This window comes from Perognathus longimembris, chromosome 10, assembly GCF_023159225.1.
Source record: "Perognathus longimembris pacificus isolate PPM17 chromosome 10, ASM2315922v1, whole genome shotgun sequence".
Classification (NCBI taxonomy): Eukaryota; Metazoa; Chordata; class Mammalia; order Rodentia; family Heteromyidae; genus Perognathus; species Perognathus longimembris.
Window position 1 is genome coordinate 47864144 of NC_063170.1, and position 24698 is coordinate 47888841.

Here is a 24698-nt window from a genome sequence, read left to right on the forward strand (position 1 = left end):
AAGGAGTTAACTCCACACAAAGTAATGCAACATTTTGACTACAAATTTTTGTTATAAGTTGCTAAATCATATATATCATGTAATGGGTGTAAATTAAACAATAAGAATACCAAGAATTCAAAATTACAAATAGAATACTTGATATATCTAGTTAAATATAAAGCAAATACCAAAAAGTACAAAGCCACTTCAGTGTGAGATCTGGGGCTGCTTGCTAGTCATGTTACTGCCTTTACATGTTAACTTTACCAGCTATACTAGTTACCCAGAGTATTCTGAGTAATGGGACAAATATTTTAAATATATACAGTAAGGAGTTGTACACTTTAATTGTTTATTAAGATTTCCTTACTTAAAATATCTAAGCATTTAAAAGTTTCATGCATAATGATTTCAGGTAAGTGAACAGAAAGTAAACTACTATTGAGGCTGAAGAAATTACAGCAATAGTGAGAAAAATATTCCCTGTTAAATTTGATTCATTTAATTTCCTCAATCTGTGTTATACATATATATCACACCTACACTCAACACGAATTCAAGGTAACACTTCTTTTTGAATTTTTCTTCTCTAGGTATTTAGATCTAATTTCAGAAGTCAGAAGGCTATATATACTTCAATCAAGAGTGGTATAACATAGAACAGTGCAAAGACAATTTCAAAGAATGACACCAAGATACTTGATTTTATAACATTTTTATGTGAAAACAAGGATTTTTACTCATAAGTTTGCCCAATTTAGTCATCCAACTGACAAAGCAAGGCAACACCACGCTTGACCCAATGTTGAGGAGGTTGGTCCGTTTTTAGCAACATTGCAATAACAAAGTTAGTTGAATGTCCTGTGGTGGAAAGAACTCCTTTACGTTCACTTGTCTTGTAGAGAGGACAAACATAGGCATTTGACTTCACAATGTGAGACTTCTCAGCTTAAAGAGAGAGAAATATATCCACTTAATACAATGAAAATGGCCACTAGTAAAATGGCCATAATAAAATGGTAAAGATCTTGATTACCATATTTGAAGATTATAAAGTATGAGATTTTGTTTGTTTTTATAGTTAGTTACTCTTACTGTTACTACTGTTACTGATATTGTTACTGTTGGGAAAGAGGGCAAATTATTTCATAAGGTACATGATTCTAAGTCTAGAAGTCAGAAGTTAATTTTTTTTTTTTTTTTTTTTTGCCAGTCCTGGGCCTTGGACTCAGGGCCTGAGCACTGTCCCTGGCTTCTTCCCGCTCAAGGCTAGCACTCTGCCACTTGAGCCACAGCGCCGCTTCTGGCCGTTTTCTGTATATGTGGTGCTGGGGAATCGAACCTAGGGCCTCGTGTATCCGAGGCAGGCACTCTTGCCGCTAGGCTATATCCCCAGCCCCAGAAGTTAATTTTAAAGTTTTGATTACTTAGTCAGCATGAAATATCTCTAGAGGATTCAGGAATGAAAAAGTAAGATGACAATATATGGAAGAATGAACTATCGTGGGGGAAATGAAGAAATAAAGGAGCATTACAACTGCCTAGAGCTCTAATATAAGAAACTCAAGCTGAGGCTAGTGGCTCATGCTTAAAATCCTAGCTACTTTGGAGACTGAGATCTGAGAATGTCCATTCAAAGCCAGGGCAGGCAGACAATCCTCCAGACTCGTATGAGTACCAGCAAAAAGCTCAAACTGAAGGCATGGCTCAAGTGGTAGAATACCAGCTGTGAAAGAAAAAGTGAAGGAGGGGAGGGGAAAGGAGAAGAGGACCTATTTGTTTTCAACAAGCTACTAATAAGCAACATACTCCAACTCTTGCCAACTCACAGTCTATGTTCAAGTCCTAAAAGCCAAATATGAGATATTAGGGATCTTTCTAAACTAAGGTCATGTTCCTTTTTCCTCCCTTCCTTCCCTTCTTTATTCTTTCCTTCCTTCCTTCCTTCCTTCCTTCCTTCCTTCCTTCCTTCCTTCCTTCCTTCCTTCCTTCCTTCCTTCTTCCTTCCTTCCTTCCTTCCTTCCTTCCTTCCTTCCTCTCTCCCTTCCTTTCTTTTTTGTGGGTTGCAGGGCTCGAACTCAGGGCCTGGGTGCTATCCCTGGGCCTCTTTGTACTTAAAGTTAGTGCTCTAACACTTGAGCTACAGCACCACTCCCAGTTTTTGAGTGGTTAATTGGAGACAAGAGTCTCACGGGGACTTTTCTGTCTGGGCTGGCTTTGAACCACGATCCTCAGATCTCAGGCTCTAAGGTCACCTTTCTTATAATTGAACACTTTAATAAAGAAAATATTTGATAGGTTGAGTGGTGATTATGAGTGACTAGAAATATTTTTTATTCATTGTTACTTGGGAATAAGAAAAGTATGGATTGGAGGAGTGCCCAAGTGGTATCTTGCCTGGAGAGCACAAAGCCCCAAGTTCAAATCCCAATACTATACCCTCCCTTAAAAAATTACAGAGTAAGAAAATTAGAACTGGGGCTATACCTTGGTGCTAAAGCACTTACCTAGCATGTGTGAGGGTTCAATCCCCAGCATCACTTAGTTAATTAATTAATTAAAAATAAATTGGAGGGCTGGGGATATAGCCTAGTGGCAAGAGTGCCTGCCTTGGATACACGAGGCCCTAGGTTCGATTCCCCAGCACCACATATACAGAAAACGGCCAGAAGCGGCGCTGTGGCTCAAGTGGCAGAGTGCTAGCCTTGAGCGGGAAGAAGCCAGGGACAGTGCTCAGGCCCTGAGTCCAAGCCCCAGGACTGGCCAAAATAAATAAATAAATAAATAAATAAATAAATAATAAATTGGAGAAAACAAAACGAATAAGCTTCATTTTTTTCAGAATTGTAGAAAAATGATGATTCTGAAAGGAGAAAGTGACCTTTCCAAGTATCAAAACTATATCTATTCCTTGGTGCTCTGAGGTCTAAGGGTTTCTTATAGGGTAAAAATGCTAGTTACTAGTTGCATTTGGTGTCAGCCTATTTGTACCTATGAACAGTGTTCAAAGGAAGCTCAAGATCAAAGTAGGGAAAGCCAGCTGTATCATCTCAGAAACTCCTTAGAAGTGAAGGGTAAGGAAATGATACCTCCCATTGGCTAAGAACATAAAAGAAGCAGAGGGATATTTCCAAAATAGTGTAAGTGGCACACACAAAAAGGAGAAACAATATATTTCCAGTATAGAAATTCTCTCTATTTTTTTTTTTTACTTAGATTGGGGCAAATCCTAAAATGCTAAAGCAAAATCTTATGAGGAACGATTAATAATATCTATCATTCTTTTCCCTAAACCTTAAGGAAATCTTGTTAAAAATATATTTACATGGTTTTATCCATATGATGGGCATCAGGTCAAACAGAAGTTTGGGATGCTGTTCAGCAAGCAATCCTCTGGAAAGAGAAATTGACAGAAGTTATTAGTTATTTCTGACATTTGCTTCTTATAACATATTACTATGTAGATATTAGCTTCTAATATGAGATGATCAGAGAGATGGAGAAAAAGAAGTAGAAGAAGAAAAAGGAGCAGAAGGACTAAGCAAAAGGAGGAACAGAAACAGCAATAGGAGAGAGCACAAAGGAGAGAAGGCAATGAAAGACTAAGAGAAACAAAAGAAAATTATGGAAAGGCAAACTAGGAAATGGTAGACAAATGTCAATGTCTGCCAGTTTTTACATACTACCCGTGAAGCATATATTATGCCTTCACAACAATTCCCCAATCCTGTTCATGTTTTCCAAGTAAAGACTGGGGGCTCAAGGACAATGAACACTTCTTCCAGGGCCAGCATCAAGATTCAAGCATAGACCTGCCTATCTAGAAATGGTGGTTTCTTTTCCTTGTGCTACATTCTTTGTTGGAAAGGTGGAAAATAAAGAAGGGAGAAGAATGAATATATGCTGCAGTGGAAAATGGCAACAAAATGATGAAAAAAGAAAGAGAAATGCTAAAGTAAACTATATACAGCTGAGTCTCCTTCATAACCCTGTCTCAGAATTCTGTCTGCAGAACCAACTTACTATTCCCTCTTTGGCAATGTCTCCTATCTCAGTATTTAAAATCTTCTTAGAAACAAAGTCTCTGGAATAGAAGATTGTGTCTATAAATAGAATTTATGCTGGTTATCCTGGTGCTTGAACACTGTCCCTCGTGCTTTCTTGCTTAAGGCTAGCATTTTACCATTTGAAATACAACTCCACTTCCTGCTTTCTTTTTCTTTCTTTCTTTTTCCTCCCTTCCTTCCTTCCTTCCTTCCTTCCTTCCTTCCTTCCTTCCTTCCTTCCTTCCTTCCTTCCTTCTTTCTTTTCTTTTCTTTTCTTTTCTTTTCTTTTCTTTTCTTTTCTTTTCTTTTCTTTTCTTTTCTTTTCTTTTCTTTTGTTGTTGTTGACCATAGGGCTTGAGCTCAAGGTCTGGGCACTGTCCCTGAGCTCCTTTGCTCAAGGTGAGCACTCTGCCACTTTAAGCCACAGCACCACTTTCAGTTTTCTTTTGGTTAATTGTAGATAAGAATCTCAAGGACTTTCCTACCTAGGCTGGCTTAGAACCATGATCCTCAGATCTCAGCCTCCAGAGTAGCTAAGATTACAGGCATGAACTACCAGTACTTGGCCAATTCCAGAGGTGTGTGTGTGTGTGTGTGTGTGTGTGTGTGTGTGTGTGTGTGTGTGAGTGTGTGTGTGTGTGTTTAATTGGAGATATGAGTCTCATAGACTTTCCTGCTTTCCTGTCTGGGTTGGCTTTGAATGGTCATGCTCAGATCTCAGCCTTCTTGAGAAGCTAGGGGCATGAGCCACTGGTGCCCAGCTTATAAATAGAATTTTTAAAGGCCAAGGCTCTAAGAGAAATATTTCCTTCCTTTTCTCTTATTCCTACTTACTTAAAATCAGAAATAGTTTCTTATTTTCCTTCTGGGAATCTAATATTTATTTGAAACATGTATTGATTTTCTTATCAAAATGCAAGAATTTTTTTCCATTTACTAATGGGAACTTTATTAACACTATTGCTACACGTTACAAAGTGTAGCCAAGCTTCAGTGGCTCAGGCCTATAAACCTAGCTGCCCAAGAGAATCAGATCCGAGGATCCTGGTTTGAAGCTAGCCCAATCAGGAAAAGTCCAGGGCACCTTTATCTCCAAAACATGGAAGTGGAGCTGTGACTCAAGCAGTAAAATGCCAGCCTTGAGAAAAAACAAAACTTAGGGACAGGATCTAGGACTTGAGTTTATGCCCCAGTTATTGTCACACACACAAAAAAACCGAAAACATTTTTTAAAGCTGGAAAGTGTTATAAAAGAAAACAAGTAAAATTTTCTGAAAATAATTTCAGAAAATGGTTCTACTATGAAGACCACTGAAATATTAACTAAAAATTATCTAGGGCCTAAAATTAATCACTTATCAATGATACCAGACTAAATAATGGCTTATATAAAAATTCTGATACTGCTTTGCTTGATTTATTCCCTAGAATAGACTGGCTTAAAAACAAGATTCAGTAAACTTCCTAACTGATCTATGATTCAACTGTAGGTAAAGAGAGTAGTGAAGTTCCAAGTGCTGACCTCTTTCTGTCCCAGCGTGCTCCATCAAGATATAATCCATGGATGTAAACACCATCTTCCGGTGCTGTGGCACAATCATCCAAAGGAATAATCTAGAGGAAGAGACCCACACTATTAATGTTGTCCACATGCATAATGCTATCTTCCATACACCTGGTACTCATACAGAAAAAAAAATCAGTAGCTAAATATTCAGGACATACTACGAAATAGCTTGTTAGTCTGTGAACTGTTTTCAGCTTTGGCATATGAAAGTATGTAACACTATAATTCTTTTTTTTTTTTTTTTGCCAGTCTTGAGTCTTGGACTCAGGGGCCTGAAGCACTGTCCCTGGCTTCTTTTTGCTCAAGGCTAGCACTCTACCACTTGAGCCACAGCATCACTTCTGGCCGTTTTCTGTATATATGTGGTGCTGGGGAATCGAACCCAGAGCTTCATGTATACTACGCAAGCACTCTTGCCACTAGGCCATATTCCCAGCCCACTATAATTCTTTTTGAAGCATTTTTGTCAGGTTTTATTGTACCTCACTTTTTAATAAAATGGAATAACAAATTTTGGATTATTTCAATCAAACATTGAGACATAAAACAGTTCTATACTACAGACAGCAAGACAAACATTATATATTTTCTTCATGGGTCACAAAGAATGAAAAGAAGTATAATTGCTTATAATGGATTGCAATATATAAATTCTGCATATCTTTCTTGCTTGAATATATGGCTTTAATGTAAGGATCCACTATTGAGTATAAGAAGTTACTGTACCTCAAATTCATATCCTAGTAAATCAATAGGGATAGTGTATTTTCTGGCATAATTCTGCATAGCTCCAGTTAAAAAGGCTTGGGTGAAAAAGAAACCTGACAGCCAAAACACACAGGGTTTTCCTGAATCATACCAGTTCTATGGAGGAAAAACAACAACAAAATCCATTATGTCCAACTTTCTGTGCATGCAAACATCACATTACACACAATTTCTGATTCTGATTTTTGTATGTCACTCCCTCTTTTTTTAATCACAATATTCTTTTCCCTGACATCAAACACAGCTTCCCACCTCTTTCACCTTTAATTACTCTTCTTGGAAATTGAAAGCAATGGATTAGTATGGATTAGTCATAGTTTGCGACTCAAATCTTCTGCAAAAAGGTCAAGTGTAAATTATCTGAGGATTTATATTGTACTCCACTCAAAGGCTACCATCTTTAGACATCTGATACACTGTCTAAATATAGTCTCCTGTGTTAACTCCTTTGATCCTCTTGTCTCCATGCCCAAAGCACCCTCCAAAAATTCATGGTCTTCTTTCTGTGTGTAGTCTTCTTGTTTCTTTCCTCTTTCAAATCAGTACACTCAGAAAATGCTGCTACTGTACACCTGTATCATCTTGCATATTTGTTTAGTGACTCAACTAAAGACTGAGAATGCTTGTCTCCCATTCAGGACAGGACTTTACAGTTACACATCGAGCCCCAAAGTAGTTCTCTCCTCATCAATCCTCTCCTCTCCCCTCTGCCCCCCAGTTCCCCTCTGTTTGTCTCTCCTCTTACTACAGTACCAAGGTTTATCAGGGACTTGAGCTTGTCTCAGAGACCCACAAACCACAAACTTAAAACTTTCAAAAATAAAATGTTGGGCTGGGGATATAGCCTAGTGGCAAGAGTGCCTGCCTCGGATACACGAGGCCCTAGGTTCGATTCCCCAGCACCACATATACAGAAAATGGCCAGAAGCGGCGCTGTGGCTCAAGTGGCCTTGAGCAAAAAGAAGCCACGGACAGTGCTCAGGCCCTGAGTCCAAGGCCCAGGACTGGCCAAAAAATAAATAAATAAAATAAAATAAAATGTTAAGACTTTTTGGTCTTTTTGCTATGATCAAGTACATCAGTATAAATGTCACTAATTGCTTGGGTTTGATTAAAATAAAATTTATATTTTCTACTCAATATTTGGAAATGTATATTTTTTTCAGTATTTGAAAATTTTGTTAGATTATTATGGAATTACTAACCATATCCCATTCAACAGAGACATTAGTGAGGATACAGGCAATTATTAACATTATATGCATATATTCTTTTACCTGTAAAAAGTTCAATCGGCCTAGAAAATCTGTGATGTAACTTCCCAGGGGCTTAAGACTTGGGTATGATCGTTTGGCCCACATTTCTGGAACCTTTCCAATAAGTAAACTGCCAGAAAGTGCCTCCAATGCAGAATCCATTACAACTACACCTTTAATGGCCTTTTCAAGGTCTCGTAGAGTATTACGTATAGTTTTAATTAAACTACAATGAAAGAAATTATGTCATCAGCATGTACATATATATATATATAATATCAAATATCAATACAACTGTTTTACCAGAAGAAATAGCAAGAATCACATTCACAGACATATGAGAGTACATCACAAAGTAGAGTCACTGGTGATATGTGAGGTACATTCGAATAAACTTTGTCTTAAATATTTTTTAAAAAAATTTTATTGTTATTATAAAGGTGATGTACAGAATGGTTACAGTTACATAAGCCAGGTAAAAGAGTACATTTCCTTTGGGCACTATCACCTTTTCCCTCTCTTGAATAAACATTTAAAAATTTTAAATATTGCACAAATTTTAAAATGTAGAATAGTATTATTAGCATACAAAAATTCTTTGGTTTGCTGGCTATCATTGCTTATAACTTGGCTAATTTTGAAAATTACTAAATATTGATAAAGTATAATTGTATATATTTATGGGTTACATAGCAATGTCAGGGTTTTAAATATAATGTGGAAAGATTGTTAAATTAATTCACATACTGAAGATATTTAATATTTTCTGTAGTGATAACATTAGAAATTCACTTTCAGTATTGTACTGAAATGTGCAGTGTTCAGTTATTAGCTATATTAGCATACCTATTATGTGCTAATGTAGCTAATAATCAAACTTGTTCATTCTAATGAATGCTTTGTACCCTCTGACAACATCTCTGCATTCCCCTATCACCTAGTCTATGTTAATTACCATGTTAAGACAAGTTTTTCAGATTGTACACATCTGCAAGAAGAAGCAGTATTTGTTTTTCTGTCTGGCTTATTTCACGTGGTATAATAGTCTCTCATTTCATCATTGCTGTCACAAATGATGAGATTTCTTCCTCTTTTATTACTGAATAAAATCCCACTGTGTATATGCATATGCCACATTTTCTTTATCCATTTATCACTGGACTGACACTAACGTCGATTCTATAACTTAACAATTGTGACTTGTGCTGCCATAAACATAGACAGCAGAGACCTATTTGACATAATGATTTAAAATCTTTGGGGAAATACTCAGAAGTGGGATAGCATTATTAATGATAATGCCATTTTTTAGTTTTTGAAGAAGCACCATACTGTTTCCCATAACGATTATACTAATTTACATCATTACCAGCTATGTATTCAGGTTCCCTTTAATCTACGTTCTTGCCGGAACTTATCTTTTAACTATTTAGTAATCACCATTTTAGTCAAAGTGAGGTGATATTTCACTTGATTTCTGTCTCACTGATGTTGAAGAGTTTTTTATATTTTCTTTGAAATGTCTATCTAGGTCTCTTGCACATTTTAAAATCAAGTTGTTTTCTTTCTAGTTGTCTGAATTCCTTATATGTTCTGGTAATATTATCTTATCTGATAAATGACTTGCAAATATTTTCTCCAATTTTGTAATCTATTCTTTACTCTATAATCTATTTCTTCACTGAATAGTTCTCTTTGCCTATTTTTCTATCTTGCTTTTAGGGATTAAATCTTAAATACCACTGCCCAAATTAAAGTCAAATTCTTTTTGTAATTTTATAGATTCAGAGTTTATGTTTAAGTCTCTGATTTATTTTGAGTTGATGTGTGTGTGTGTGTGTGTGTGTGTGTGTATGTGATGAGTTGAGTCCAATTATATTCTTTTGTATCCAATTTTCCCAATACCATTTATCAAAGAGACTGTCTTGTTTCTGTTGTACATTATTAGCACTTATCTCAAAGATCAATTGGCCATAGATGTATGGGATTATTTTCTGCGCTCTTTATTCTCTTCTGTTCATTGATTTATCTATGTTTTAATTACTGTTACTTTATAGTAGAGGTAGAAATCAGTAGTGTGGTGCCTCTAGTTTAATTTTTTTCTTGTGAGTTTTGACTATTTGGGGTATTTTATGTTTCTATATAAGTTTTAAGATTTTTAATCCTTTATCTATAAAAAAAATGATATTGGAAGTTTGAAATGAGTTACATTGACTCTTAGACCAGTTAATTTAAGCAGAGATTCATTTAGGGAAAAATATTAGATAAGCAATATTGCAGATCTTGTGAATATGTGGAAAAGTTAAAAATAAATGAAAGGGAAAATGCTGTACTGATACATAATTTTTTTGTTTTACATTTATACATTCACAAATACTTCACTTTCCATTTAGGCCCAAAGTGTACAAAAACATCATAAATAAACCTTTGTGGGAACAGAAGCCTGAGCAGCTGAGAGACAATATGCTATTATATATAAATAATTGTCTTTGTATAAGAAATACTAAATTAAGAATTTGGGATGTAGATTAGTGGTAGAGCTCTTGCCTAGCATATAAGTAAGTCCTTGGTATGACCCAATCACCACAAACAAAACAAAAAACCCAACAGCCACACAAGCCCTCCAAATACTGACAACAACAACAGCAAAACTGAATTAATTGGTGTAACATCGCATTTAATAAACTTTACTTTTAAATGTCAACAAGTCGAGAAACCAAATAAACTTGGAAGCACTACAGAACATTCATAAATACAACAAATCTCTGCTCCTTAACCTAGTACTGAATTGCAGAACATTAAATAAAAAATTAAAGCAAATATTTTATTATCATGTGGTAAAAAACCCACTGGATTCAGTGTAATATGTGTTAGGCAGCAGAAAATGACAAAAGATACAACTACACCTAGGTCTAGATAACGCTCAGTTTGTCTTCTTAAAGAGAATAGTAAGAAATGGGTGTGAAGTTATCACTAATAAGTATTTTAATCAGAACAGCTCTTTTCCTATCATTTTTGCTTAATAAAAGATACTCTCCTCTGGGGAAAAACAGAATAGAAAATTTAAAAGGGGGAAATCTACATGAGAGGTTTTGCTCATCTTTAAAAAATATGTAATTCTTTGCCAGTGTCTCATTTTATCAACTTTAGCAAATTGTCTTCTAAATCACTGTGGGTCTACTTACTTGTTAAATCGTTCCATTTCTTGTACTAAAACAGTATTCATGCTCTCTTCATACCTCACAGGATACTTGTGTAGTGCTGTTTCGATGTCAAAGTCATCTGGGAGCTAAAATAATGGATTTTGAAGACCACAAATTACTCCCAGAATGGATAATTAGTTTCATTTAACTATAATATCAATAATAGCTAATACTGGCATCTGTCTATGTGGCAGGCACTGTGCTAACTGCTTTGCATGAGTTTCTTTTCATCATATAATCTTAAGTGATAATTTTTATTTCCATCTTATAAAAGAAGATGTTTAAGTTGGAAGACATTAAATTATTGGCCCAATGGCACACATACAAGTGTGTTTAAAACCACAGGTCTTTGATTCCAAGGCCCATATTCTTAAAGACTAGCACTTTGAAGAAGCGATGTATTTCTGAATACTGCGTGATTTCTTTCTGAAAATAGGATTTTATTTTCCAGTGATAAAAACTTACCATCTCAAAACTGTTTTATGTTTATTTCTAATGAACTATCAACCTGATCTAAGTATCTTAGCTTACCTATCAAATAATGAATCTTATAAATGTAGTAGGATTCAGGCCCAAAAGAGAAGGCCACTGGGCTATTTCTATGAGAAATCTCAGAAATGTTAGAGAAGTGATAAAGAGGACTTTGGATAGCTAAACAAGTCCTGAGAAACTTTAATTCATACTCCTAAATAAGTTTCCCAACCAGTGAAGTCTTAAACTGAGAGAGCTGATCTACCCTGGCTCTCACCAGGTGATGGTCTCTGGGTGGTATAAAGGAATGCTCTTGTTGGTATTTCTTCAGGGTCTTTTGGCTCAGCACAACCTCTTCCCCCAGATAGGGTCAAAATGCTTCTTCCAAGTACCCTTTCAAGGATCTTGTAGGAGCCATCAGTGTACCAGGGCAAGACCCTTTCCCTACAGAGATAAACTACAGAGGCATCAGGGGCCAAGTGAAAGAAGTAGAGTGCAGAAGTGGCTGCACAGGAGTGGTTTGCAGAAGCAAACCCTTGGCGGCACACAGTGTTTCTCTTTCTCTCTCTCCATCTGCCATAGCCAAAGTTATGATGAACCAGCCCACCCTAAAGAAAGAATCAAGTAGTGGTGCTGCTTGTGCCTTCAAAAACAAGTAGACTAGGAAGCAGATTCTACCCTGTAAATGTGCTTGAAACTGAAATGTGGGCTTCTTCTCCCTTGGAAGGGAGTTGTAAAGATCTGTGTTTAGGACCATAATCATCTAATAGTTCCCCAAAAAGGTGACAATGGAAAACATTCCTTTCTACTCAGTAGGGCTAAGTACATCGGGCTGAATTATGAAAAGGGAAAGCTGTAGCAGCTAACTTGACATCACATTTATACCTTGTAGGTCCTCACCTCCTATAGATTAAAAGTCATTTTCTCCTTGAGCCAACAATTTCATAACGTTCTATTCGTTTTATAAAAGTAAGTCCTTTGCCTTTTATTTAGAGGTGAAAAGAAATTATATGTACATTAGCCCATCCACAACTGCAGTTACTAAGAACTGAACTGTGTATCAGGTGTCTGGGGAATGACTTTAAATAGTGCTGTCTTTACAGTCTTTAAAACCTTATCTAGTTGATATTCATATACCTTTGATATACCACTTACCAGATTTGGAAAGTAATGCTTAGAGAGGTAAAGTATCTTGCTCAGAGTCATGATGCTGGGAAGAGAAATTTTCAGAATATCATATCAGGACTTTTTTGTTTCTATTATATGATAACTATTACCTTTCTCAGTATATCTTTGGTAATTTCTAATAGAATTTGGTCAGTACTTCCCGAGGAGCCTGTCTGTTTGGAGCCTCCCTGGGTGAGGAGTAAGGACTCAAAAAGGGTTTTTGTTTGTTGAAGATCTTTGGAGATGTCAACATTTTCATGTAATCCAAATATCTCTGGTTCTTGAGTAAATGGAAGTTTCTACCAGAAAACATAAGTATACATCACATTTTCACTGGATACTAAAAGGAATCAAGATATACAACAACAAAATATGAACACTTTACCACAGGATTATTTTGAGTTTAAAAATAACAGTGTCAGAAAGCTTTCTGCCATTCCCTTATCTGCCTAACAGCAGGATGTAATATATCTCCCATGCCGTCCCCCCCTCACCCCCTGTCCTGTGGCAGAATGAAGAGAGCTGCTATTCCTAGCACTGGGGAGAGTCTGCACAGGCACATCATACTGAAATAGCCTTTGTCTTCTATTAGTTCCCACCCCCTGCATTTCTTAATTACTTTATTACTTTATCACAGCTTATTTTTCCCTGGAAGCCCAAGCCATTTTTTTTCTTTACCCAGTTTTCCATAATCTGTCACCTTTTATTTCAATGGCTTATAAACTCCTAAATTCAACCATTCCTTTTGATTTCCACTTTTCAGTGAATCCCCTCTACACATAAAAACATTAATATCATAAAATGATATGCTATTTGAAAAAATCTCCAAGATATGGAAACAAACAGTGTTTGTTTTGTTTTGTGTTTTTAATGTATGATATAAGGTTATTTCTTTTTTCTTTCTTTTTTTTCCTTCCTTTGGCTTATCGCCCATTGTCACTGTTTTTTTTTTTTTTTTTTTTTTTGGCCAGTCCTGGGCCTTGGACTCAGGGCCTGAGCACTGTCCCTGGCTTCTTCCCGCTCAAGGCTAGCACTCTGCCACTTGAGCCACAGCGCGGCTTCTGGCCGTTTTCTGTATATGTGGTGCTGGGGAATCGAACCTAGGGCCTCGTGTATCCGAGGCAGGAACTCTTGCCACTAGGCTATATCCCCAGCCCCACTGTCACTGTTTTTGATACCCCGTGTCTTGTATATATGTTTACCTGGAGGAAGGAATTGAGAATAGCAAAATGGTGAGACAAAGGACAAAGTGAACCAATGCAACAGTGATACTCACAAGACACTATGTTGGAAATAAACTTTACAGTTTTGGTGTTGGGAGAAGTCAGAGGTGAGGGAAAGTGAGGGAAAAACAAGGGAGGGGAGTAACAATTTTCAACAAGAAAGGTACTGATTGCCTTACTTATGTAACTGTAAACTCTCTGTACATCACCTTTACAGTAAAATTTAATTATATTAAAAACCCTAATATCAATACAAATTATATACATTTTTCTCCTGATAATTTTGTTTTTCAAATTGTTGTTGCCTTTATAAAGGTGATGTATGGAAGGGTTACTGTTTCATTAGTCAGGTAATGAGTATATTTCTTTTGGGACAATGTCACCCTTTTCTCTGTTCTCTCCCAGTTTTTCCCTCCTATCCTTGCCCACATTTTCATCATAGTTTCTGAATACCACTGCTGCATTTGTTCACTCTATGTCCTTCCATGTTTGTGTCCTTTACTTCCTTCATAATTAGTTTTTTATAAAACAAAAATTTTAGTTTTTAGGCCCCAGCCAGTAGTGAAAGACAATGCAGGGAAGTTCTTGATTTTTATCTCCTACCAAACATTGAGTCATAAAGCAGACATATATGTAGAAAAATAGCTTAAAAACAACTAAATATCAAATAATAGACATATCAGAGTTTTTTATTTTCAATAATTGCTAGGGAAAAAAAGACACTGACACTAAGTTCATCAAAGCCATTCTTGACTAAATATATGCATTGGAGAGGAACATCTCAACATTGCTCTTAGAAAAATCACATGTAAATATTTTACACTTATTTTCAATGCTATAAGTTACCTTGATGAATTCAATGTATTCCTCATAAGTACCTCTGGGAGGTGCAAAATAGTTTCCACTGGGAGAGAACTTATAATGAGGGTTTTCGATTATGTGGGGGTTGTAAAAGTCAGCCAGCATGGTTAGCAGGAGGCGCCTGTCCCAATCATCTGTTACTCTTCCACCATAATTACACTCTCCAGTAAGATAAGAGATAGCTTCAAATGGAATTGTATCGTATTCATTTATAAATAACTGAAACACAGAGAAAAAGAAAATCTTCAAGAATTTTTTCACCTCATTTACATTTTAAAATGGTATTATCTATGTACTACTCTTAGGAGGGGTTGAAAGAATTAATGTTATGGATTGTCATTCGGTGTCTGGGAGTTAGTGTTTTATTTTAAATTACTAATATCAATGAATTTTTATTATATACATACATATTTCCTTTAATGAGAAAAAAAGCCTTTAATTTATGACATTAAAGACATAGAAATGACCAAGACTTTTAAATATAAATTTGGATATGCTTATCTGGGGTCAATTTTGTCTCTGGAAGACATTTAGTAGTATGTGGACATAACTTAGATAGTCACAACTGTGGAGAGATGTCCATGGGTAAGTAAAATCTATGGTAAAGAGGCCTGGGATGTCACTTACCAATGGACAGGCAGCTTCCCACAGCCCTCAATGCCATAGATGCCAAGCTAGGATCATGGTGTCTGGCTTAGGCATCTTTCATGATGTGATAAAGCAAATTAAAAAACACACTGTGGGGGCTGGGGATATATAGCCTAGTGGCAAGAGTGCCTGCCTCGGATACACGAGGCCCTAGGTTCGATTCCCCAGCACCACATATACAGAAAACGGCCAGAAGCGGCGCTGTGGCTCAAGTGGCAGAGTGCTAGCCTTGAGCGGGAAGAAGCCAGGGACAGTGCTCAGGCCCTGAGTCCAAGGCCCAGGACTGGCCAAAAAAAAAAAAAAAAAACACACTGTGACACAGTGTGAGTGATAGCACATAGTGTTTCTAGATTCCTTACTATAATAGTAATATAAGTAATGAAAAATTACTTGCATACTTTTATAGTCTTATTCATTTCTTAATAACTATACAAAAGAGCAAATGGAGTTTAAAAATGCAAAGCTATATGAAGGCCTGGAATTTATTTATTGTAGTTCTTGATCCCCAATATACAGGAATTTGGAGTCATATTGCAATGTCATATTACTGGTTGAGAGCTTTACCTGTCCCTATAGTATAGCTACAACAGCAGGAATTATAATAGAAATGGTACATGGTTTAAAAAATACTTTCTATATTCTCTGGAATCATGTTAAAATAAGGCCTAAGTCTTAGTTTGGCCATTCCAAGAGCTATGAAAGAGGGACCATAAAGAGAGAAAACCATCTTTGACAGTGTCAATTATTTGTAAAAAGAGGAAATTTTCTTCCTCTTCAGGGAAAGGCAAAAGTAGGTTCAACTTGGTCCCCTCATTAGCCAAAACTGAAGGAGGAGACCCCAAGAGTATTTAACGTTAAATCTGTAGCATATGCAAGAAATGAGTTAAGAACTATTTCCTGGTTTGCTATGTACTTTGCCATCAATTTCCTAGTTTGCTTCTTTTGAAGAGAAGTTCCTACTAGTATTTTAAGTGAAGATGACTTGCAGGTGGATCTTCTCCCATATTCCTAGTTCCTAGAGTATGAAAGATGAGATTAGATGATTCCTGTAGGTTTCCATGTATAGGTTAGGAAGGCTGATGATACCATAGATGGCCGACTGGAGCCTAGCCAGATGATGAATTTCCAGTTGACTGATTATAGGCAGTATGATGGTTTTAGCAGAATATTTTTCCAGTTTCTACTAACAACATTGGTCTCAAAAATGAGTGTTTCATAAGTACCCATTTCAATTGCTGTATTAGGATTTTCAAATTAATGGACTTATTTCTGTTAAGGCTTCTACTCATTTCTTAAGAGTTGATAAAATATTAATCTCCTCCTCCTCCTCCTCCTCCTCCTCCTCCTCCTCCTCCTCCTCCTCCTCCTCCTCCACCTCCTCCTCCTCCTCCTCCTCCTCCTCCTCCTCCTCCTCCTCCTCCTCCTCCTCCCCCTCCCCCTCCTCCTCCTCCTCCTCCTCCTCCTCCTCCTCCTCCTCCTCCTCCTCCTCCTCCTCCTCCTCCTCTTCCTTCTTTTCCTCCTTTTTCCTCTTCTTCTGTGCTGAGAATCATACCCAAGGCCTTATACATGCTTGGCAAGTGCTATATTACTAAGCTATCTCAATATCAATAATTTCTATAAAAATAATGTTACAATTTTTAAATTGAAAATCTGGTATGAATTCTATTAAGAAATTGTAGCCTATGGGCTGGTAAATAGTCCTCTGTCATAAATGTTACTACTCCTTTCCAAGTTTACCTGTAGTTGCCGGATACTAATGCGTAAATCAGATTCATTAAATCCATATGGAATATTCCAACCAAGAGGCCCAAATTTCTTTCTCTCTTGCACAAGAGCATGAAAAAAGCAAACTCCAAACAGCAACTTCTCCCATGCCTGTAGTGTAAAACAGACAAAAACAAAAAAAATTTTGGTTAGAGTACCATCAATAAAATGAGGAGAGGTGAATGATCTTTATATAACAAGATTCTGTGGTCATGAATTTCTATAAATATCTATTTTTAAAAGACATATTATCAAAATAATATTAAAAAGGCATGTTATTTTAAAAAGACATGTTATAAAAAATAAAAAGCATTCATGTACTGGGCACTGGTACATGGTACTGGGATTTCATGCCTGAAATTAGAGCCACTCAGGGAGATGAGATATGACAACTGCAACTTGAAGCCAACCTGTACCATAATCATCCTATTTATGCTCCTTGAATAGTGACAATGACAGGCACAAAACACTGTGCTTTGATTTCTATTGGTTGACATGAAAGTCTTGGGAACCAGCCTGCCCTCCCCACTCCCCACTGGCCTTGAACCACGTTCCTGCTGATCTCTACCTCTGAAGCAGCTGGAATTCAAAACTCTGTTGATTGTTTCCTTTACCATGCAGAAACCTTTTAGTTTGGTTTAGTCTCACCTGGATATTTTTTGTTTTGTTGCCTGTGTTTCTGATGTCATATATATAAAACTACTGCCCAAACAATGTCATGAAGCCCTTTCTGTATGTTTTCTTCCAGGAGTTTTAAACAGGTCTTACACTAAGGTCTAATCCATTTTGAACTTGGTGTAAGAGTCCAGGATATTGGAACTAGGGAAGGGGAACACCAAAATGGAGAGACAAAGGGTAAAAGGCGAACCAATGCAACAGCAATACTTACAAGACAATATGCTGTAAACCAACTACAACTCCAGGAAGGGTGGGGAGGGAACCAGGGAGCAGGGAAGGTGGAAGAAAAACAAAGGAGGAGGTAACAAGTTTGATAAGAAATGTACTCACTGCCTTACATATGTAACTGCAACCCCTCTGTACATTATTTTGTCAATTTAAAAAATGCAATGAATAAATAATTTTTTCTAAAATAATCATAAGTCGAGAAACAATATCACTGCTAGATAATTAAAATGACCAAGATATCAACTATCTGTGAATGCAGAGAACTATTTTAAGTGAATACACTGAAAATTTTGTTGTTGTTCTTATTGTTGTGGCTATCCTGAGGGTTGAGTCAGGTCTGGGCAGTGTCCCTGAGCTTCTTCTTCTCAAGGCTAGTGCTCTACCACTTGAGCCATAACTCTACTTCTGACTTTTTTAGAGATAGGAGTCTCCCGCCATGTCTGGTTTCAAACCACAATCCTCAGTTATCAGCCTCTTGAGTAGCTAAATTAGAGACATGAGCCATGGTGCCCAGCTTGAAAGCATTATTAATATGCTACAATGTTACCAGTATAATTTAAGTTATATGAAAGCAGATTTCTTTGAGTCTATTTGTTGTCTTTATATCTTGTACCTCTGAAATTATCTAATGCATATATTTGTTGAATGAGTGAACAAATGATGAAAATAAATTTCTACTCTGGTGTCTAGTTGAAATCCCTGTTGGACTCTGATTAACAAAAATATATTTGTTCAAAAAATATTAATTTTACCCATGCCACCTGTACCAGCTACTTTGAAGGTATAAGATAGATGGTCTGTGGGCTAAGGCTGGTGGGATCTAAAGAAATAACCAGGGGCTGGGGATATAGCCTAGTGGCAAGAGTGCCTGCCTCGGATACACGAGGCCCTAGGTTCGACTCCCCAGCACCACATATACAGAAAACGGCCAGAAGCGGCGCTGTGGCTCAAGTGGCGGAGTGCTAGCCTTGAGCGGGAAGAAACCAGGGACAGTGCTCAGGCCCTGAGTCCAAGGCCCAGGACTGGCCAAAAAAAAAAAAAAAAAAAAAGAAATAACCAAAGCAAAAAGGACTGAAGGTGAGGCTCTAGTAGTATAACACTTGCATGGCCCACAAAAGGCTTTGAGTTTAAATCCCATTACCACAAAAAGAAATTCACTGTATACTATGTTATAAATGAACAAGCTATGAACAACTTATCTCTTGTTAGGAAATACACAAAGTTGAAAAACAGATTACATAAACTAATTATTGGAAAATTCTATAACTCACACATCTAATCATTGTAAAAACACTGCTTAAAGTTTCAGAAACTAATTAGTACCTGTTCTTTTCCCGGACATCCATGAAAAAACTGTTCATCAGAAACTGGATCAGTGACATACGACTGCAGGAGATTCAGCCGAAGACCTGTGGGAGGCTCATTAGTCATTTTTACCCCATTCTGTAGAATTGTTACTGGAAACTAAGGCCAAAAAAAAGGAAAGTATTATACAAGATAGCAATCTTGAGCCCTAAAACAACATAAACTATCAAGCTAAAAAAACACAAAGAGGAAATATTTTTTAAGGAATCGAAAACTCAATTAAGATATATAGTAAGACAGCTAGATAAATATATTGAACTCAATGAAATCAAACATACTTTTGGAGATGGGTAGCTTGTGAGCCAAAGTCTAAAGGATGAATTACAAATTTCAGGGGAAAATTCTTCACATATTTTTTCCAACATGGGCATCCAGGAGACAGCAAGGTGGCAATTCTGTAGGCAAACCCATGTTCCTTCTTCTAATGCTGCTGTAATCATTTTTGTTGCAATTGGTCCTTGCCCCTGTCCCAGCGAAATGGCTTGAAATTTATTTCCAGACATAGATTTATCATTTGCAAACTTCAGCAGGCCTACAAGGGACACCAAAATAATTCTTACTCTAGAATTATAAAATATTCCTTCTGGTTCCTGTTTAGATATTGTAATGAAAAATTCCCATTTTCTCTCCCCACACTCAGGTAGTAACCTGATTCAAAATAATATAACAAACATGCTGTATGATTATAATAAAATGTTCTAATTGCAATTTCTTAAAAGTTTACAGAATATTCACTTACTGGCCATAGGATCTGCTCCTGGAGACAGCACAAAAATTAAGGGAATCGTGCAGTTTGAATCTAAATAACTCTTTGCCAAATCAAAGGGTGGAGGTTCTACAAACTTTTTTCCTAGTTTGTCAGTTACATAATTTGTTATAGCTGGGGTAATCTGGTGAAGAGAGGAGATAGGAACTTTGGAGCAATTGTTTTATTTTAAAAACAGCTTTAATTATTGAACAACAGCAAATAATATTTAAGTAAAATGACCAAGTATTTATTTATAAACTGATAACACAGAAAAAAACAATCCAAAAAGAAAATAACAGAAGAGATGAGTCATTTACATAAAAAGAACTACAAATAGTACTAACATGAAAATATGTTCAATCTCATTCAGTATAGCAGAGACTACAAACTGTCCATTGTCTTTGTCTCATTTTGGTAACAGAACCTTACGTGTTTCCCAACATTTCTTTCAGCTAGAATTTCCATATGATTGTTTTGGCCAAAGGGACACTACTAGAAATTATATATGAAATTTCCAGCTCAAATTTTCACAAGAAAGATGACTGACTTCAATACTTTCTTTCTTCTTTTAAACAGATGTAGTGTTCATGAGTCAGCTCCAATCTTGCTGATGGAGCTCACACTCTAAGATCATTTTCTAATATGAGCTATACCTCTAAGAAAGGGAAGAATCATTACAAGAAGAACAAAACAGTATTGCTTAGCTGGGAAAACAGGAAAAAGAATTCAAGGAGACTAATATTACTACAAGTTGTAGTTCTACTTATGGGGAAATTATCCAGAAAGAAATTATGCAGAAATTATGCATAGAAAATCTATGAAGAAATCTGCAAAGAAAATTCTTTGAATCTTTGGTGAAGAATAGTGACATGGTTGTTATCAGACCAAACAAAAAACTGCTAGTGGTCTGCGAAACCAGTAAAGTTCAAGGAACGCTGCAAACTCATTTAAGTTCCCAATAACTATAATAGATAATCCTTGATCACTTAGGTATCTAGAAAAGTAACATTTAAATAGTTGGGCTAGACTATCAATTGAAAAGGCTGATCATCCCTAATAAATCTTTAAAAAAATCTTCAAAAGGCAAAAGCTGAATTGATCTTTGACTAAAATATCATTATGTAGAACATGACTGTATCTTTAAGACTGATAATTTACAAGTGAAAAATTATCTGGATTCTAAATAGAGCTTGTCTTTTACCTTATCAGGTCGTAAACATCTAAGAATTATTATTTTCTGTAGTTCATTTAGATTCTTATCCATTGGTTCTGGAAACTTCACATTGTACGGCTCTTTACTGTCATAGATTTCCCTCCATTCATCTATATTTTCAATAAAATGTTCCCTAATGGGAAAAACATTGAATAATTATTATTTTCATTGGGAAAAACATTAGAGAAGATTGTTGAGCAAGGAGAAGAAATGAGACAGCGACAGGGCTATGTATTCATTGCTTGATTTGAAAAAGGGTGAACTTGGGGCTGGGAATATGGCCTAGTGGCAAGAGTGCTTGCCTCCTACACATGAAGCTCTGGGTTCAATTCCCCAGCACCACATATATGGAAAATGGCCAGAAGTGGCGCTGTGGCTCAGGTGGCAGAGTGCTGGCCTTGAGCGGGAAGAAGCTAGGGATGGTGCTCAAGCCCTGAGTCCAAGGCCCAGGACTGGGCAAAAAAAAAAAAAAAAAAAAAGAGAGAAAAAGGGTGAACTTGGTTGAAATACATTGTTTGCAACTACGAAAACAGATCATTGAATTTTGTTGATATTGGAGAACTGTAGTGCAGAGAAAGAGGGAAAAGAGAGTGATAGAGGGGTAGAATTGATTGCAGTACCTTGTAAACACATAGGGAAAGTAACAATAAAGATCCTTTTCCCCTGTAACTTTAATAAGCTAATAAAAACATATGTCTGGGGAAAGATTGAAAGCATATGCACAAAAACATAACAGAAAATACCTGATGGGCTGGGGATATGGCCTAATGGCAAGAGCACTTGCCTCGGATACAGGAAGCCCTGGGTTCAATTCCCCAGCACCACATATATAGAAAATGGCCAGAAGTGGCACTGTGGCTCAAGTGGCAGAGTGCTAGCCTTGAGCAAAAAGAAGCCAGGGACAGTGCTCAGGCCAAGTCTAAGCCCCAGGACTGGCAAAAAAAAGAAAATACCTGATAACCAGGAATGGAAAGGAATAAAAGCAGTGGAAGAGTGGAAAATATGAAAGAAACCACCAATAGAACACTTGGTTCAGACACCTTTATGCTTTTAAAAATATTTTTATAAGTTCAATTTTATCTGTTTTTTATTATTTTATTTATTTGTTATTGTAAAAGTGATGAACAGGGAGGTTACAGTTACATAAGTAAGGTAGCAATTACATTTCTTTTTAAACACTGTTACCCCTCCCTCATTTTCTCCCTCTAACCCCTCCCAGACACCTTTATTCTAAAGAGAAGTATAAGTATAATGGGCATCACAGAGCCTGCCAGATTGGCCACAATGATAACAAGTCTCCTTTGATATCATCCAGTGCACCCGGCAGTTCTCCCATGCCATCTTTACAAAGGTATTATTTTGACTCTGAAAAAAAAAATATTACTTTTGCTTGAACCCTAGATGTAACTACTGCAAACCTCTCATAAAGGAGAGCATCTGGCAAAAGTAAAGAGAGGGTTGCGGCAGTAGAGAAGGGGGCAAGCAGGGCAAGAAAGTAGCTAAAATGGGATTGAAGCTAGTGTACCATCATCAATCTGAGTAGCCCAAAGACCTCATGCTCAGAGTACACACATATAAACCCTCCTACTTCACCAAATGGAAGGTGAATTCTATGTGTTAAGCACTACTAGATTCACTTGAATTCCTAGGATCTAGTGTGCCTCACAGGACTCACAGAGACTTCAACTGTCACTTTAGGAATTTGCCAGGTGCAGACCAGCCTGGAATGCTCTGCAGTTTCCAGATCCTAATGTGTGGCCCCTGAACATCTGGGCAAATAACTATATCAATATGTGCTTGTCTCAGGCAGATCCTATTTATCTGATGATGGAACCTGACAGTCCAACAGTGATATCTTGGCCCAGTTTAATGGTTATCATTCTGGAGCAATCTCTGTCACTTGTCTGCATTGCCAAGAAAAAGGCTGGAAGACCACCCTCTTCACTCTACAACTTAGCAGCAACCTGTGTGAATTCCCCTGGAATAGTAATACTTGATAGCATCAGACATGCTTGAAAGATCAAGCTGTGAGCCTGAAGGCCACTAAGTTGTGAGACAGTATGACAGCCACCTGAGTGACTATCATATTTGCCCTGGCATATGACAGTGAGCTAGGACTGCTATACAAAAATCTGCACTCTTCACAGTGACTATCTACTCAGAACCATACCTCTCCTACACCTCCCCTCCACTGTAACATTGCCAGGGTAGCCTTCTCTTCTTGGCCCAGGGATTTCTGGAGAGCACTGGAATTGTGCATGGCCACCTGACATAACTTTAGTGTTTCCCCTACAGTGAATTCTTCCAGGTGCTGCCTTAGGGAATGCGGTTTAACTTCAAAGAGCAGAGTGGCTTATTTCTATTTTTAATGAGGACATTCTAAATGATGCTTAGAGTACACAGCTCCCATCCATTTGGCTGCTGCTAAAAGCAAGATGCTGAATGTTCTATGTGAAGATACTTTGTAAATTTATTTCAGTTAATTAATGAATGAAAACTATTTCATGACAAGGTAGTTACTTCTTTTTTTGTTGAATATCTTAAAACAGTTTTCCCCATTCTGCCTTAAAGATAAGCAGAACAGACCTTTTGTAAGGGAGTGAAGATTGGCAAAAACTAAAATAACTCAAAGCCTTTTCTTTCACAAAAGCCCTTTGAAGAAGTCTAATGATGAGACTGGTGAGACTAAGTAGTCAGCACTGGGTCCTAGGAAAACATACAGCTGTAATTGAGAAAGCCAGCTGGGATGGAGAGGCACAGGGAGGTCATCTTTTAGTCTTTACAGAAAGGTAAGCTTGGCCTTCTCAAACTCACCAACATCATCAAACTCATCAACCACAGAGTCCTTGGATTTCCCTTTTATTGTCATTCACAGGTATTGGAAGGGAAGATGGTTCTTTAGTGGGAGAAGTTCAAGGCACTCTTTAACACATCTTTACTGAGGCACCTTACATACGAAATGTAAAGTTATGAGTAATCAGGTTCCATTATGATGATTTGAATGTCAAGGACCCAGTGACAAAGAAAATTAGCTTGGATTTTTTTGGTAAATGGTACTATAGCTTGTAAAACGTTTTTGCAAAGGGCTAAGAAAAATAAATAAGAAAAAACACGAAAAATCATTAGATTACAAGTTTGTCCATCACTATTCAAAGTTAAGTCATCAAATATAAAGTTACCTGAGTCCTTTGAAGGCAGAAAATTCACTTGCTCTACAAATTTCCTCCCAGCTTTTATCCTGTAGCCAACTTGGATCTGGATTTCTTTCTGCACTCTTGAGACTTACTCCTCCCGTTAAAAGAAACATCAGTTCCTGGTATTCAATTTCCTTCCTTGCTCTGTATTACCAAAATAAGAACTATATAGTAAATTGTTGATTTCAAAGTTGAATCAAGACAAGAAAAGTAGATGATGATATGGGGAAATTGTATTATTTTTAACAAATATTAAAAGGGCTAGACTTGAAAGTTGAAACTAGGAAGCAACTGAAAAAGCAGTAAAATTTCTCTC

General features: G+C 36.9%; 1 protein-coding gene across 1 annotated transcript in view; it reads right to left on the reverse strand.

Moving 5' to 3' along the window:
• Positions 1 to 739: 739 nt before the first annotated feature.
• The window catches only part of Dnah12 (dynein axonemal heavy chain 12), a 152463-nt gene continuing 128504 nt past the window's right edge, over positions 740 to 24698 (reverse strand). The window contains exons 60-73 of the mRNA XM_048354870.1: positions 24368 to 24526; positions 21177 to 21321; positions 19967 to 20117; positions 19506 to 19759; positions 19186 to 19326; positions 16930 to 17067; positions 14530 to 14763; positions 12571 to 12759; positions 10805 to 10908; positions 7641 to 7845; positions 6322 to 6459; positions 5551 to 5642; positions 3308 to 3375; positions 740 to 930 (exon numbers count right to left, since the gene is read on the reverse strand). Of these exons, the coding sequence (XP_048210827.1) occupies positions 740 to 930; positions 3308 to 3375; positions 5551 to 5642; positions 6322 to 6459; positions 7641 to 7845; positions 10805 to 10908; positions 12571 to 12759; positions 14530 to 14763; positions 16930 to 17067; positions 19186 to 19326; positions 19506 to 19759; positions 19967 to 20117; positions 21177 to 21321; positions 24368 to 24526 (2209 nt within the window). The remainder of the gene's footprint in view (positions 931 to 3307; positions 3376 to 5550; positions 5643 to 6321; positions 6460 to 7640; positions 7846 to 10804; positions 10909 to 12570; positions 12760 to 14529; positions 14764 to 16929; positions 17068 to 19185; positions 19327 to 19505; positions 19760 to 19966; positions 20118 to 21176; positions 21322 to 24367; positions 24527 to 24698) is intronic.